General features: G+C 42.1%; 1 protein-coding gene across 1 annotated transcript; it reads left to right on the forward strand.

Annotated features, from left to right (window-relative positions):
- The first annotated feature begins 1,878 nt into the window (after nt 1-1,878).
- Nucleotides 1,879-17,038, forward strand: LOC122733049 (NADH-cytochrome b5 reductase 2). The gene is made up of 9 exons (XM_043973541.1): nt 1,879-2,055; nt 3,179-3,322; nt 4,606-4,678; nt 8,682-8,788; nt 11,473-11,602; nt 12,127-12,210; nt 12,769-12,854; nt 15,445-15,544; nt 16,514-17,038. Exons 1-9 carry the CDS (start codon nt 2,035-2,037, stop codon nt 16,684-16,686), a joined length of 918 nt encoding a protein of 305 aa, XP_043829476.1. The 5' UTR covers nt 1,879-2,034; the 3' UTR covers nt 16,687-17,038.
- The last annotated feature ends 835 nt before the right edge of the window (nt 17,039-17,873 follow it).

Raw genomic sequence — 17,873 nt, forward strand, 5'->3', positions numbered from 1 at the left:
AAACTTAGATGGACATGCAGAAAATTAGTAACTCTGAAACCAATTAAGCTCATACCCACTTTGAAGCAGATCTTGAACCATTTGATGGTGGTGGTTTATGGACCTTCAAGAGACATCCCCTATCTTCAAAGACTTACCTGACTGCAAGTTATGAGACTCTGAACATATACTGTTTATGGTCTTTTTGGAGACAACCTTATCTTTAGCAACTGCCCTAACTTTGGTTATGGGGCTCTCCAAATCATCCTGTTTTTTGAGACATCTCCTAATCATGCCTTGAACTGTGAAATGTTTACCACCAAGGATGCTTTATTTGTGTATCAAAGGCCATATCCTTGATGCCTGAAATTCCCCACTCCCCCTCCACTTGGAAAAGGAACCCCTGACCCATTCCTTTCTAAGCCCACCTTTCCCTCCAAAATACCTTACTTTGTTTAAAATGTATATAAACCCACACAATCTATTATTACCTGGTGTCCTATTCAGCATAGACTGGATAATACCCATGGAACATGTTAAATTTTTCTCTTTTCGTCCCTGTTTAATAAAAACCTTTCTTTAATTTTAGGCATTGCCTTTCTCTGGTTTCCTTCCTTTTAAGGAAGATTTAAATCTCAAGAACTGGCCTTGGTTCCCTTTGGGAGAGATCTAAATTCCATCAAGAGAGCCTTTGCAGAGGTTTACACAAGAAATGATGTATATGGTGAATATAGAGAAACATGGAAAGACCTACACGAAGGATGTAGAGCGAAGCAAGCAGAGCCCAGATAACACCATGCACAAGGGCTACACCAAAGTAAAGGGAATGAACAATCAATCACAGACACAAACACGTCAAATACAGCTTCAGATACTGACCAGTTGTGAAATTGGTGACCTCTGTCGGCCTGGCTTCCCTCAGCTGTAAAATGGGGATAATGATGCAGCTACCTCCCAGGTGACTGGGAAGGTCAAGTGGAATCGTGATATTTGCAAAGTGTTTTGCGAACCACCAAGTGTCAGAAATGCTGATTATGATTACTGCCCGAGGTCAGACAGCTAGGAAACGGTAGATTCAGGATCTGACCCCAGCTTCTGAGGGTCTTGACTTCCGCCCCCACCCCCGTTTTGCGTGTTGGACGTTCCCCTAACAACACTGGAATTCTTCGCTGGGATCATGAGTGTCTGAGGAGGGCACAGGCAGCCTAGATTTTGAAGGGGCAGCCAGTCCTGCTCCGCCCTTCGCTGGGGGAGAGGCCGGTCTGGACGGCCTCACGACGTCTCAAGCCCCTAAAGGCTCGGGAGCTGGCCCCCATGCCCGGCTGCTCCGGCTCAGGTCCCTCCCTGCTCTCTCAGGGGAGGGGCTGGAGAGCACACCCCTCTTCATTCCGGAAACACCTGGCAGTAAGAAGGCAGCCCACTTCAATCCGGGAGACCGCCTCGTGGGCTAGAATTTTAAACGTAGCGTCAGCAGAAGGGGGCGTGTCTGAGTGCGAGGCGGGTGGGGAGAGGGGCGAGTGTGAGAATGGAGAGGTGGGACGGGCCGAAGGGCGCGTGGGAGAGCAGAGAGGTGGGGCTGGAGTAGTCTGAGAGCAAGGGGCGGGGCCATTGGGGGCGTGTCTGGGAGAGAGGGGGAAGGGAGGAGGCTGGGAATAAGAGACAGAATCCAAGGGGCTGGAGAAGAGTTATGGGATTGAGGGAGAGGGGGAGGGTCGCGTAGGAGGGAGCGCTCGAGGGGCGGGGCCAGAAGGCCCTTCCCGACCAAGAAGGCGGAAAGGGGGCGGAGTTAGAGAGCTGAGAAGGGTGGGACTGGGTCACGCCATTAGAGAGCTGAGGGAGCGTGTAGAGGGTGTGCGGAGGAGCGAGGGGCGGGGTCTAGAGCCGAGGGGCGGGGCGCGAAGCCTCGCATTGAGAGTGAAGCGGAGTCTGAGTGCTGAGGGGGCGGGGTCGGAGTCGGCGGCTGCTCCAGGGTTCTGTCCCGGCACCCAGTCTACCATTCCGTCTGTCCGCCTTTCGTTTGGTTGACTCGTCCGTGTGTGCACAGGCGCTGCCGCCATGGACTCGTCGTCCGGCCTGGTAAAACCTGCCCCGCCTCCCATCCCCTCCAGCCCCTTCTTTCCCCGGGCCCCACGCGCCTCCAACCCCGTCGGGGGGGCCTCTCGGCCGGCACGCAGGGACGGGGTCGGGGCCTTAGCCTTGCCTTCCCTGCCTAAGCCGGGGCAGCCTGCACGCTAGGCTCAGCCCTCCACGAGCCAGGGGCCCAAGAGAGCCTATGCCCTGGGAAGGGCCTTGGCGACGGCGCCCCACCCCCAGGCTTCAGCCTCTGCCCTGTGCCCTTTGACCTTTGCCCTCTTGCTGCCCTGGCCTTTGGGCGAACCTATACAGCTACCCAAGAGTGGCCTGCCTTTGGACGGGGCCTTCTTGGGGCATCTTCTGGGTGGTGGGCCCTACCTGGGGCCAGGAGTGAGGGAGAAGCCCGTAGATGAGGGGTACAGTGAGCCGGGTGCAGGACCCGAGGCCGGAAGCCTTGAGTTCAGATTCCGCGTCGCTCACTAGCAGTGACCCTGGGCTTCACTTAAAGTCTTTGAGCTTCTCTTTCCTCACCTGTAACTTGAGAACTATAATACTTGTCATAACTATTCTAGGGTTGGCTTGAGGCTCAAATCAGAAAATGTTTGTAAAGAGCTTTGCAGGCTTTAAAGAGCTGTTGCCTTCTTAATATTTTTGGAAGCACTAGTTAGCGCTAGTACCCCTCAAAACACCATTGCAAGCCATATACAAGGCTTGAAGACATTAATTCCTGGATGTTGTGGTATGCTGGAGACATTCAGCTTATCACAAAATAAATGCCAGCGGACCGTGCATTGGATTTTGTTTTTCATTAAAAATGTACGTTTACAGAAATGTTTGTGTCCTCCATTGTGCTGTCTTGAATGCTTGTACCTTAGAAAAATGCCTATCTCGACTAATTCTAATTCTTAACTCTGACTTGTCACTGTAAACTCTCTCATCAATGTCACCAGAATTATAATTTTAGAAGAAACAAGTATTTCTATAGCATGTGTTTTGTGCCACTTGACATTTATTCAAAATGTTATGCCTATCTTGTTTCTATTTAGATTTAGACAAACTTCTTATATCTTACGTTTAGAGACTGCTTGGTATATATATCTGATCTGCCATTGTTATATTTACTCAGGATGCTTCACTTTTGATTGCGGTTTTGGTAGTTGGTGCATCAGTATTACTACTGTCTTTAAAGATGGGATCCCCAAAGAAGAAAGACCTTATTACATTACTGGATCCAAATACAAAATACCCACTGCCCCTGATTGATAAACAGGTAACCTTCTGTGTCCCTGAAGCTAACCAAATGTTCCCTCTGCTAGGACATCTGGAAATGGAAAGGCTGTTCTTTCTGGATAGTTCATGGGAGCTCTGGAAATAGAGAACATTTGTTGAGTTTGTTATAGTGGGGATTCTTTTTGTCCATGAATCGAATGATACAGCCTCTGAGGTGCCTTCCAACTCATAAATTCTGCAATTTTGTTGTTTGGAAGGAGAGGCTGTCCACTGGTGATGGGGAATCTGGCTTTGATTGAATGTACGTCCAGTGTTTTCCTGGGAACGTGGAACCTTTTTGAACCTGTCCTGTAATCCTTAAAGCCTCCACCTTTCTTCCCCCTCCCCATCCCAGGATAAAAGGTTCTTGTATTTGAAGAAGACAACATGGCTCAAAGCTGGGAAAAGGAGGTTTGAATTCAGAGGGCAGTGTTTCTTAACCTGGTGCCCTGAAATGTTTAAAGGGTTTTAAAAAACATTTTGATAACTATTTCAATATAATTGATTTCCTTTGTAATCCTGTATATTTCATTTTATGCATAGGTTTATTCATAGGCTTCGCCAGATTGCCAAAAGGGCTCAAGATACACAAAAGGTTAAGAACCTCTGATCTAGAAGATAATAGAGTATATCTGGTGCCCTTTGAATTTTTGTTGACTTATAGTAAGGAGAAGTTTTTGTCATATAAAAATGGCAGAATTTCCTTCCCTTCCTTAAGTCTCAAGATTGTATCAGAACTTGGACCAGGGCTGGAGAATAAATCTTCATTTCTTATGAAGGTTCTTACCTTACTCCTTTTGGCTCTAGCCTTTGTACTAATTTGTGTTCTAGGGTTTATGTCTACTTGATTTCTTGCTTCCTAATAATTCTAAGGCAGCCCTGTCTGTCAGGGATTGAATTGCATGTGGAGTGAGGTAGCAGACGTGATTTCTTTCCTTGGCCTCAACAGCCCATAGAAATACTTAGAATCAGAATCTCAAATCACCTGTATAAGTGTGTTCATTGTAATGAGTTCATTTAAAATACTGGGCTAAACATTCTGAAGATACAGGTACCTGATGACAACATTTTCTTCTTTGCTTAGCCTGGAAGTTGATCCTCTGACAAGTTTGTATAGCTCCCTGCCAAGTAACTTTTCCCACATATATAAAGGGAAGGAAATGTATGCCAATGGAACTTTCCTTCCATGCTTATTTGTAGTCCATTACCATACACTGTACAGGCATGTAGGGCACTATAAACCCTGAGAATGATGGAGTATTCTTGTGTTTTCTGTTTTATTAGGAAATCAGCCATGATACCAAGATGTTCCGGTTTGGACTTCCCACGTCAGATCACATTTTAGGACTTCCCATAGGTAATAAAAATGATAGCACTACAGGGGCAGCTAGGTGGCGCAGTGGATAGAGCACTGGCCCTGGATTCAGGAGGAGCTGAGTTCAAATCCAGCCTCAGACACTTAACACTTACTAGCTGTGTGACCCTGGGCAAGTCACCTAATCCCCATTGCCTCTCAAAAAAAAAAAATGATAGCACTTGTAATTTATTACTCCCATAAGTCAACATTTATTAAGAGCCTATATGGACAAAGCTTCATGTACTCTTTGTAATGTTTTAGTTGTCAAAGCATAGGATTACAGTCATAAGACACCTTAAAAACCATCCAGTTCAATTCTCTTGTTTTTAGAGAAGAAAACTGAGCCAGAGAGATTATTGCTTGCCCAAGATTCCATGGGAAGTTAAGATTCTGATCCAGGTCCTCTACCATCAAGCCAAGTGCTTTCAAATATTTGATTTAATGTGGTTCTTATAGCACCCCTGAGATAGAAAGACTATACAGATAGCATATGATTCTACGTGTTAGCAGAGGGGACAGGGAAGTGTGGCAGCTCAGATATTAGAAAACATTGGGTTATCCAAGTCATTTGGATTTAGATTTCAGTAGGTTATATGAGTGTTGCTTTGTTTTTTCCCCTGTAAATTTCCTTTCATATCTCCTCATTTTACAGATGAAAAAGCAGAGGTCTAGAGTTTGGGAAATGATTTGTCCGGGGTCACACCAGTGAATCGGTGGCACAATGATCACCAAACCTAAGTTTCTTGACTTCTAGTCCACCATAAGACATTATGGCATAATCCATTTTTAATTTTTGTTCTTAGGCCGATGTGAAAATGTTTTACCAGAAGCAGGGCAGCATAGTGCTAACAATAATAACTGATATTTATACAGCACTTTAAAGTTTCCAGTTTTTTATATACATTCTCATGTGAGCCTCACTTCCAACTCTGAAGTAGATACAAGTATTATTATCCTCATTTTTAATATGATAAAACTGAGGCTCAGAAAGTTTAAGTGACTTGCCCAGGGTCACACATGTGAGTTATCAGACCACCCTTGCTCCTCCCTACAGTTCCAGATTGCCTCAGTGCCTGGTGGCCTGAGGTCTTGTCCTGGCTGCCACTTAATAGCATGTGATAGGGCAAGTCACTTCCTTTCTCTGGACTTGAGTTTCCTTACATGTAAAATGGGAACAATAATTATTGCCTAGAGTCTGGAGGATCAAATGAGATAATAGATGTGAAAGTGCTTTGTAAGTGGTAAAGCATCATCTAAATAGATGGGATAATGATTATTATTATTATTATTTTAACATATCTAGTTGGGATGGAAAAAGTGTATGAGTGTGAATAGGGGTAGGGAAAGGCCAGAAGGAACAAGGAGAACAGGAAGGGGCCACTGCAGTGGAAACTTGTTGCTTTATTTATCCATAACTTTTTTGGGGGGGTGGAAGGGGAAGCAAATAATTGAAATCCATCCATTAATTCGCTGAATAGAATTGAATGAGTTTCATTGACTGCTTTAATCTAAAGACATTCCCAAGATTTTATTCCACTCCTTGGGTTCCACTTCCTCTCTATCCTCACTTCTTCTTAGAGCTACTACCTTCTAGGAACCAAAGGATGTCAAATATTCTGTCCTGTTTTGGTGGTAGAACTATGAGGCACTGAAATATCCAGAAGCAAAGCCATGAGAGACATGCTGAAAGCTTGTGTAATCAGCTGAATAATTAAGAATTTGGTTTAGGGGCAGCTAGGTGGCGCAGTGGATAAAGCACTGGCCTTGGATTCGGGAGGACCTGAGTTCAAATCCAGCCTCAGACACGTGACACTTAACTAGCTGTGTGACCCTGGACAAGTCACTTAACCCTCATTGCCCTACCAAAAAAAAAAAAGAATTTGGTCTAAAAAAACACTACATTCTGTATTTAACATACAGGTTGAACACTAAGAAAAGGACGACCAGGACTCCAAGCCCTTTCCAGAGTCCTCAGAGGTACAGATGAGAAGTTACGCAAGCTGCTCACGCAGCTGGCAGATCTCAGGTCTGCTCTACATCACCCGTGTTTCGTAATGTGGGCAGGGAAAGGCCTCAGCCATACCTACACTGGGCGATGGAATTACACCCTGGCATTGGCCAGATTCCTAATCATTGCCTCCCATCAGCTCCCACTGGTTAGAAGGGCTCAAAGCCAAGGATTCTGAGAGCTTTTTGTACTGCAGCTGCAGAGCTATAAGGATCTCTGTATCAGGTTGTTTGGTTGGGTCTGGGGAAACCCAGCTCAGGTTATATGACTATGTATTATAGCGTGAAGCTAGGAACTATTCAAAGTATAGAGACTTAATGCGGAGGGGGAGTCAGGAAATGTATTGTACAGTCTTGAATCAGGTTGTAGGAATAGTTTGAGCCTGAAGGTAGTGAGCTCAAATGCTGGATCACATATTCTGTGACAGCCACCACCAGAATACATGGATGTCACCAGGATGCATGATGAGGTTGCAAGTTCTTTTATGGTCATGGATGGTACAAACATATATCTCATATTCTCCAGCATAAGCTGGTTTTGTGTTGGCCATGTCAGCTAATTAAAACTTAACATTTGAACAGTCCTTTGGGGTTAAAATGACCTTGCATATAGTAGGTGCTTAATAGATATTTGTTGCATTAAAATAAATTTTCCTATCATCTTATTTGATTCTGAAAATATCCCTGAATAGGGCTGGAGAGGGATGATCATCTCCATTTTACAGATGAGGAAACTGCCATTTATAGAGTTGAACTGATTTGACGAAGGAGAATTTGATTTGAACTGATTTGACTATCAAAGGGTAGAGCTGGGGTGGACTTCGTCTAACTTCTAGGACAGTGATGCTTTCACCAGTCCACTAGAATTTAGGATTTTGTACATGTCTGCTTAAATAAAGACGTAGAACTGAAAGGGAACTTGTAGAGACCATCTACTCTGATCTTATTTTACAGAGAAGGAAACTGAGGCTCTGAAAGGGGAAGTGCTTGCCTGAGGTGGTTATTGTTTGTCCTTCATTCTCAAAGAGAACTATGACATCATGTGATAGCATGACTTACAGTGAATTGGATTTAAGTGAGGGAGGACTGTGCAGGGTGACCAAATCTGGGTCCAATGCAAGATACATATCAGGATGACTGGAGATGGTCCCGGACATTTTAAGGCAGTTGGAGTTAAGTGACTTGCCCAGGGTCACACAGCTAGTAAGTGTCTGAGGTGAGATTTGAATTCAGGTCGTCCCAACTTCAGGACCAGTGCTCTATCCACTGTGCCACCTAGCTGTTTGAGGTTACACAGAAAGTGAGTAGTAGAGCAGAAACCTGCCTATTATATGGGAATGGCAAATGTCAGGCAGATAACAGCATTAAGTTGTTAGAAGAAAAGAGTTTCATTTTAATGAAAGCTTTATCTTTTTTTTTTTTTAAAGTGAGGCAGTTGGGGTTAAGTGACTTGCCCAGGGTCACACAGCTAGTAAGTGTTAAGTGTTTGAGGCTGGATTTGAACTCAGGTACTCCTGACTCCAGGGCCGGTGCTCTATCCACTGTGCCACCTAGCTTCCCCAACCTTTATCTTTTTAACAGGGAAATTGTTAGAAGTTATAGGTAAGACTTAATCTCTTTGACCCTAGAGTATTGGGGTGGAATTTACAAAAAGCTGGATCTTGGCTTCTAAGAAAAAACTTCCTAATAGTGGAATGGGGTGCCTTAGGAAGGACTGGGTTTCCCCTCCCTGGAGCTCTCCAAGAAAAATCTGCTTGACCACTTGTTGGAAATGTTATAGATGAGATTTTTATTAAAATATAATTGGGCAGAGATGGATCTGAGATCCCTTCCAAAGCTGACATTCTTTGAGTCTGTGAAATGCATTTTACCTTTCTATCAATTCTGAAACAGGTTTCTTTGGAGTTCTTCCTGGATACTTGTGTTCATGTTCATTTTTTAAAAAGAAAAAAAAAACGATTCTCCACAAAACTCACTGTATTTTCTCTTCCTTTAGGCCAACATGTTTATCTCTCTGCCAAAATCAATGGCAATCTAGTGATTCGGGCCTATACTCCTGTTTCTAGTGATGAAGTAAAAGGCCATGTGGATCTTGTTATTAAGGTAAATGCAGGCGGCTATGTTTTAGCCTAGGTGTAAAAAAGGCATGAGAAGTTTAAAATGTTATATTTTGGTGAACCTGACAGGGATGCACAGCTGGGACATTATTCACTTGATTCACACAGACTATGAGTGTCTACTGAAAGATATAGGAACCCAGTCTGAGAGCATGTTCAATAATCATTCTTTGCCTAAGCATACTGTCCATTCATTTTAGGTGAGGCATTTGGGGTTAAGTGACTTGCCCAGGGTCACACAACTAGTAAATGTCAAGTGTCTGAGGCTTAATTTGAGCTCAGGTCCTCCTGAATCCAGAGCCGGTAATTTATTCACTGTGCCACCTAGCTGCTCCCATGTTGTCCATTCAGAGTCTTCTAGAATTCGTACACATGCATGTATGGATATGTATGTATACACTTAAACAAAACAACAAAAATATATATTCTGAGCCTGCACATTAAATAAAATGGACTTTAAAATCGCTTTTTTGGGGGCATCAGGATGGCACAGTGGATAGAGCACTGGCCTTATAGTCAGGAGGACCTGAGTTCAAATGTGACCTCAGATACTTAGTAGCTGTGTGACCCTGGGGAAGTCACTAAATCCTGATTGCCTCAAAAAAAAAAAAAGAAGAAAAGTAAAATCGCTTTTCTTTTACAATTTATAAAACATTCAAAATGTAATTTCCAAAGCTGTTCTGCTTACTTATGCTCGCCTTCTGTCCATTTTTGAAAAATGCTTCAGTGAAGACTTCAGAACTCTGATCATTGCCAAGCCTGGCCATAATTCCAGAGAGACGACGTTGAAGTGGGTTGCCTGTCACCTGAGTGATAGACATTTGGAAAGTAGCCTGTAGGGGAATTTGTTTTATTTGATTAAGCATATTTGTGTTTTTTTTGTTTTTGTTTTTGTTTTTGTTTTTGTTTTGTGAGGCAGTGAGGCTTAAGTGACTTACCCAGAGTCACACAGCTAGTGTCAGGTGTCTGAGGCTGGATTTGTACTCGGGTCCTCCTGAATCCAGGACCGGTGCTTTATCTACAGCACCACCTAGCTGCCCCCAGCATATTTGTTACAATGATTTTTCTTTCCTTTTTTTTTTTTTTCATTTGAGGGTAGAGTGGGAGGAGAAAAAAAACCCAAGTTTTATTCATTGAAAAGCAATTAAAAAAAATAAAAACACTTCAGTGACCCTCTTTTCCCAATATTTCCGTATCTCTTTTCCCTCCCACACCCTACTTGGAGAAAAAAGAAACAAGAGAAACAAAACCCTTCCAACAAAGATGTACAGTCAAGCAAAAGAAATCCCCATATTGGCCAGGTCAAAACCATCTGTCTTCTGCATTTTGAAACTGTTCCCTCTTCTCAGAAGGTCTGGAATCATGGTTGGTCATTACATTGATTAGAGTGCTTAAGGCTTTCCCAAAGCCTTTTGTTTTTACAATATCATTGTATTACTTGTATTTTTATGGTTCTGCTCTTCAGCCTGCATTAGCTCATATAAAACTTCCCAGTATCCTCTGAAACCATCTCTTTTGTCATTTCCTTAGGTCACAACAGTATTGCATTCATATTTTATAATTTGTTCAGCCATTCCTCTATTGATGTGCATCCCCTTAGGTTCCAGTTCTTTGCTATAACAAAAATAACTTTGCTATAACAAAAATAAGTATTGGGTTGTTTGTGGGGTGTTTTTTTTTGCTCTAACTATTGTTGGACACATGGGCCCATTTCCTCTTTCTCTGATTCTTTTGAATATAGGCTTAATGATGGTATTCTGGATCAATAGATACGCATATTTTAGTGACATGGGGCATAATTCCATATTGCTTTACACAGTAGTTAGACCAATTAATAGCTCCATTAGCAGAACATTAGTGTGCCTGTTTCCCTTGACAGTTGTCATTTCTCATTTTTGTTGTCTTTGCCAACCTCACGGGTGTGAAGTGGAATCACTTAATTTGTTTTTCTCTAGTGTTTAGTTATTTGGAGCATTTTTTTTTGTACAGTTGTTAATATCTTTCATTTTTTCTTTTTAAAACTGCCTGTGCATATCCTTTGACCCCATTTATCTCATGGATGATGGATGTTGTTCTTATAAATTTGAGTCAATTCTTTAAATATCTTAGGTATGTGAGATCTTTGTCATATAAAATTTGCTGCAAAATTTTTTCCCAGCTTTGTTTTCTTAGTGTCTAATTTTAACCACCAGCTTTATTTGTGCAAAACTTTTTTTTTTTTTTTTGCGGGGCAATGGGGGTTAAGTGACTTGCCTAGGGTCACACAGCTAGTAAGTGTCAAGTGTCTGAGGCCGGATTTGAACTCAGGTACTCCTGAATCCAGGGCTGGTGCTTAATCCACTGTGCCACCTAGCCGCCCCCTGTGCAAAACTTTTTTAATCTTATGTAATCAAACTTTAATTTAATCTTTAATCTTCTTAGATCCTCTCTATCCCTTATTTGACCATGAACTCTTACCCTATCCATAGTTGAGAAATGCAAGTCTCATCTAACAGTGAAATGACCATAAATTGGCTTATAAAACTACTTTGGCATATACCAGAGTCTTTAATAGCCTGAACTGTCTGGGCAGTATTTCTATGAGTAAATACCATGCTAGAGTTATAATAGTTGCTATGGCCATTAAAGTAGTTTGGAGACTGTGAGAACTATTAAGACCTTGTTTTTTAGGTTTACTACAAAAACGTGCACCCTAAGTTTCCTGAGGGGGGGAAGATGTCTCAGTACGTGGATAACATGAAGATAGGAGATACCATCGATTTCCGAGGGCCAAACGGGCTCCTGATTTATAATGGACCAGGTATTCCTGCTCATGCCCAAAGAAAGAGGTTCTTTTGTTTTCCAAGATATTTTGGAAGGAAAAAAGATGCAGTATGTTCTAAGACATTTTCACCATTCTAAAAAAATACTTTTAAGATCTAAATAATTTAAGTTTGGATCACAATGGCCATGATTGTCACTTCAGGAAAAATATTCTATTTATTTTATTCATTCAACAAAAATATAATGTGTGCCTGCTGTATGCCTGCCTGATTCTGTGTTTGGTGATGTAATTACTGGGAGGTTTTTATTTCCTTCTTTACATGGTGGTGATATGTATGTTGTTGTCGGAGAAGGCCTTACCTATGCTCAGGTCCTGCACTGTGATACTCCCTAATGTGAGCAAGTGGAAGAGGATGTGGGTTTTCTCCTTTCCCTTTTAATTGGGAATAATCCATCTCTTTACTGGTTTGCCCTTCTTGGGCAGTGGGAAAAGGCAGTATTCTATAAGATACTCTGAGGAAAGTTTGGGAAGTTGTAAGTGTTACTTAACATTTTTTGTAGGTAAGCTGGCAATCAAACCGGATAAGAAGAGTGAACCTAAGATGAAGTTCGCCAAGAATTTGGGAATGATTGCTGGTGGGACAGGTAAAACTTTACCTGGGGTTGGTATAGTGCTATGGAGAGCAATTTTTAACTAAATGTTTGCTATCTGCACTGGAAGGACAAGCATAAATCTGACTGCAGATCTCCTTGACTCACGGGGCTAGCCAGGTTTTTTAGGGTTGTTCCCCAAATCACTAAATTACAAAGACTTGAAGTTCAGGGTCTGAGTTTAAATGATGAGCCTGCAGTGCTGTCTTCCATTTCAGCACAGCTTTCCTTAAGGTGTGGCAGCTGCCATCACATATTTATTCAGAGGGGTAGACTCAGTGGGCCTGTCTGTGTAACAACTGCAGTACTCCCTATTCTAGAATTGGACTGGAGAAAAGGAAAAGGATCTGGGTTGCTCTTTGCATCAAAACAAACTAGAGCAGATTCTTTACATCTCTAACTTTAGGAGGCATGTAAATGAAGGTTAAGAAGGTGTACAGAGCAGCCATGGGGCCCCAATTTTTTCATGTTTAGGATAGCACCCATCCATGCATATACTGCTCTCATTGGCTCAAGAAAGTAAAAGAAGCTATTTTCTCTGATATGTTCTAGGAATAACACCAATGCTACAGCTGATTCGGCATATTACCAAGGATCCTGAAGATGGTACAAAGTGCTCCCTTATCTTTGCTAATCAGGTTAGGTAACAATTCATTCTCTGTTTGCTCTCCCTGCCCTTGAAAGCCCTGCACTTTAAGCTTTTAAGTAGAGCAGTATTCATCTTTCTTTGACAGACTGTGTGCTTTGGAATTTCTGTTGGAAGGTATTGTAGTTTACAGGCTGTATCTTCACTCATTCCACAAACATCAAAGGAGGTGCTACTTTGTGGAAGGTGGAGTCAGATGAGGGAAAGGCACTATTAGCTTTTTGTACAAAATATACAAACTACAGCTGCTGACAACTGGTGCCTTCACTTTCTCTCCACTCCCTTGATTCTAAGTCCTATGCATACTGACTTCTGACCTAATCATTCAATGGAAGTTTTTTTTCCAAAATCAGCAATTTAAATGGACAGATCTAATGGCCTTTTCTCAGTCCTCATGCTTCTTGACCTCTGTGATGCTTTTGACACTGTTAACCACCTTCTTTTGGATTCTTTCTCCTATCTAGTTTTTGTGATACTTTCTCCTGCTTCTCCTACCAGTGTCATTGCTCCTTCTCATTCTCCTTTGCTATTTCTTCATTGTGGTCATACTTATTAACCTTAAGTCTCTGTCCTGGGTCTTCCTCTCTTCTCGCTCTAGCCTACCTCCCTTGGTGATCTCTTTAGCTTTCATAGATGAAATTATTTATGCAGGTGATTCTCAGATCTGTACATCTATGCCTAACTTCGTTCTTGAGCTCCAGTTGTGCATGACTGACTGCTTCTTGTACATCTTGAACTAGATGTCTTGTAGGCATCTCAAACTCAGTACTGCCCTCTTATTATGGAGGGCAGGCACCACTAGTGCTTCTAGTCATGCAGGCTCATAAGCTCAGTGTCATTATTGACTGCACTAGCCCCACATATCAAATCTGTTACTAAGTCATTTCTACCTTCACATCATTTCATATAGATCTCCTTCTGTCTACTCATATACCTACCACCTTGGCTCAGGCTCGGATCACCTCAGACTTGAACTGTTAGCCTACTATTGGTCTCCCTGCCTTAGGTTTCTCCCACCTTCAGTCATATCTGTCATTCAGCTGGCAGTCATTGTGGCTTTCAGGTAGTCCAGTAATTTTGAAATTATTTCTCTTGGATCTATTTTCAAGGACAGTTGTTTTTTCCAATGAAATATTTCACATTTTCTTCTATTTTTTCATTCTTTTGATTATCTTTTAATGTTTCTTGATGTCTCACAGTCATTAGCTTCCACCTGTCCAGTTCTAATTTTTAAGTAATTACTTTTAGTGAGCTTTGTACTTTCTTTTCCATTTGGCCAAGGAGTTCTTTTCTCAGTGGATTTTTGTACTTCTTTTTTCCATTTGACCAATTCTGCTTTTTACGGAGTTCTTTTCTTTAGTGAATTTTTGTACCTTTTTCCATTTGACTAAATCTGCTTTTTAAGGAGCTCTATTCAGTGAATTTTGTAAATCTTTTTCACTTTGCCCAGTTCTGCTTTTCAAGGCATTCTTTTCCTCAGTAGATTTTTGTATCTCTTTTAGCATTTGGCCTATTCTGTTTTTTATGATATTATTTTCTTCAGTGTTTTTTTCTACCTCCTTTACCAAGCTGTGACTCATTTTTCATAATTTTTTTGCATTACTCATTTCTCTTCCCAGTTTTTCCTCTACTTCTCTTACTTGACTTGTTTTTTTTGCAGGGCAATGAGGGTTAAGTGACTTGCCCAGGGTCACACACCTAGTAAGTGTCAAGTGTCCAAGGCTGGATTTGAACTCAGGTCCTCCTGAATCCAGGGCCGGTGCTTTATCCACTGCGCCGCCTAGCTGCCCCCTTGCTTGACTTTTAAAATCCTTTTTGAGGGGCAGCTAGGCGGCACAGTGGATAGAGCACCGGCCTTGGAGTCAGGAGGACCTGAGTTCAAATCTGGCCTCAGACACTTGACTTGTACTAGCTGTGTGACCCTGGGCAAGTCACTTAACCCCAATTGCCTCAACATAAAAAAAAAAAATCCTTTTTGAGCCATGGCCTGAGAACAGTCATATTTTCCTTTGAGGCATTGCTTTGGATATAGCAGTTTTGACTTTCTTGTCTTCTTCCAAGTGTATGTTTTGATCTTCCTTGTCACCATAGTAGCTTTCTATAGTCAAAATTTTTCTGTTTGCTCATTTTTCCAGCCTATTTTTTGACTTTCAATTCTATGCTAAAGTGGGGCTCTGCTTCTGGGATAGAAGTTGCTTTTTCCCAGGCTGTAGGGGTTTTTGTGTAGCTGTTTTCAGAGCTAGTTCTGGGGGTCTATAAGCTTTCAGTTCTTCCACGGTGGTATGATCTAAGTGTTTACTAGTCTCCTGGCCTGTACTTTGGTCTGTACGGAACCACAAGCACTTTGTTCTGCCATGGAACTGTGGCCAGGGTCCCCAGTCCCCTGAGACCACAAGCTCTGGTGTGCTAGTGCTCCACCTTGCTCTGGGACAAGACCCAGGACTGCCACCCAGATCCAAGTATGAGCAATACAAAAATTGATACTTTTACTCTGAGACATCTCCATTCCTGCTTCAATAGTGAAGGGAATCCAAGAAAAATACTTGAGATACTTCTTCAATGTGTATCTTTTTTTCTTCTAGACTGAGGAAGATATCCTACTCAGAGCAGAGCTAGAAGAAGTGGTGAAGAACCATCCAAACCAATTTAGTCTGTGGTACACTCTGGACAGGCCTCCTAATGGTAATCACTGTTTGCTTCCCTCAGCTAGAAATAGCAATAGTGGCACCACTCCCAGATGTTGAGACAGAGGACCTGGGTTCCAGTCCTGGCTCTGATACTACTATTCATATCTATAAAAGGAGAGGTGTGATTACTAGGGTCCCTACCACCTCTAAATACCATGATCCTTTGACTTCTGTCTCTCTTCTCACCATAGTCACTGTTTTTACTCTTTCAGGCCTCATGGGTTTAAGTCTTCCCAGATCAGAACTGGCTTTTTGACCTACTTTAAAGAGCTTTTTGGCTCAGTATCAGAGAATGTAACACTTCAGGCCATTTAGCAGGATGTAACAGGTTCAGTCCTTAATCCATTGCCTCCTCTCTGTGTCTAGTATAAAGATACCTTGGCAGGGTGAAATGGGAGTACTTCATAGGGGAAGATAGGAAAAGCAATTCAGAAAGACTGGAAAGGCTAGTTCACCAACACTTTTGTGATCAGTGCCAATCTGCTGCAGCTCAAGGCAGGAACGTGATCCAAAATGCAAACAACCCTTACTGACCTAAGGTTCTTTTTTTTTTTTTGTGGGGCAATGGGGATTAAGTGACTTGCCCAGGGTCACACAGCTAGTAAGTGTCAAGTGTCTGAGGCCGGATTTGAACTCAGGTCCTCCTGAATCCAGGGCTGGTGCCTTCTCCACTGCACCACCTAGCTGCCCCCTGGCCTAAGGTTCTTAACTGGCCTAACTGCTGCTGGGCATTTTCCCAGGCTTACTGATGGACAGATGCCTTCCAGCCATTTTGGGTAGCAAAGCAGTGTCAACTAGGTCCAGATGCTCACCTATAAAGAAGTATCAAACTGTTGGCCAGATGATGACTTCCTCTCTGATCCAGTCCTCCAGGAAGGGTTTGAAGGATTACTTTGATAGAACCTCAGGTTTTTAAGATACTTTCGAGTTAAACTTACCACTGTTTCCTCTGATGCCATTTCAGATTGGAAGTATAGCTCTGGATTCATTAATGCAGACATGATCAAGGATCATCTCCCACCACCAGGGGACGATACCATCATTTTGATGTGTGGTCCTCCTCCAATGATCCAGTTTGCCTGTCAACCCAACCTGGAAAAACTGGGCTATGCTCAAGACAAGACTTTTGCCTACTAACACATTCCTCTTATGGTTAGCAAGTGTATCTTGGTACTTTTTGTATTAAACTTCAGAATGTCTTATTCAAATGATCTAGTCAGTTCTAAAATAGTATTTTTTTCAATGTTAAAATAAGTAGTTTTCAAAATGATCTTCTCTGAGAACAAGTTACAACCTCTTTCTGTTCCTGCCTTGTTATCTTGCCTGAGACTTACGTGTGCTCTTCAAGTGCCTTTGTCAGGGACCAGAGCCTAAGAAGCTGCACCCAGTGGATTGAGTGGTACACTCTTTATGTTAGATCCAAATGACAAGTGATGTAGTAAATTTGCAGAACAGCATTTGGCGCATTACTATAGTGAAATAAAATTTAAAGTCTTGTGTGTGTTGTAGATGAATGCAAACTTCCAAACCACAGTTCAAGAGATGGTTAACTAAAAAGTTATTAGTATTTTCTATTTCCTAGCATAGTCTCTAAGAGAAGCCCTTAGACAAGGCTTTCATGTAAAATAGGTCAAAAATGAATTTCTAGAAGAATAAAATGGACTTCCATCATGAGAATGTTGAAATCCAAGTTCTTCAAAGGAATATTGGAGTGGGGATGGGGAAGGCAGGTAGGAAAACAATCAGAAGTCAGTGAGCACATAATAACAACAAATGATAGGGCACCTCCCTCTCTCTAGCTACTGATGCCAGTTTTGCAGGAGCCCACTGCAATTAGCAGCAACTAAAAGGGGTTGCTGTCTAGTGAAGTACCACAATTTGTTTAGCCATTCTCTGGGCAATAGGCATCTACTTTGTTTCCAGTTCTTTGCTACCACAAAAAGTGCTGCTATCAATATTTTGTTGTATATATCAATGACCTCCTTGGACCAAAGGATAAGAACATTTTAGTCATTTTATTTGCATAATTCCACATTGCTTTACAAAATGGTTGTACTGAGATACATGTTTTTGTTAGTTTTAAACCTGTAATAGAGACCACCATTGGAGGAAAAAATTGCATTATAAACACCCAAAGATACGGGTAAAAGTGATTTTTCCCAAAACACAAGCTTGCCTGTGTCAGACTTCTACTCAATAAACTTCCAGGATCAAACACAAACTCCTACAATTTGGCATTAAAAGCCCTTCATAGCCCGGCTCCAACTTGTTTCTTTGATCTCATATACTTTCCTTTCCTTCACACAGTCTATGATCCAGCCAAA

Source organism: Dromiciops gliroides, chromosome 6, assembly GCF_019393635.1.
Source record: "Dromiciops gliroides isolate mDroGli1 chromosome 6, mDroGli1.pri, whole genome shotgun sequence".
Lineage (NCBI taxonomy): Eukaryota > Metazoa > Chordata > Mammalia > Microbiotheria > Microbiotheriidae > Dromiciops > Dromiciops gliroides.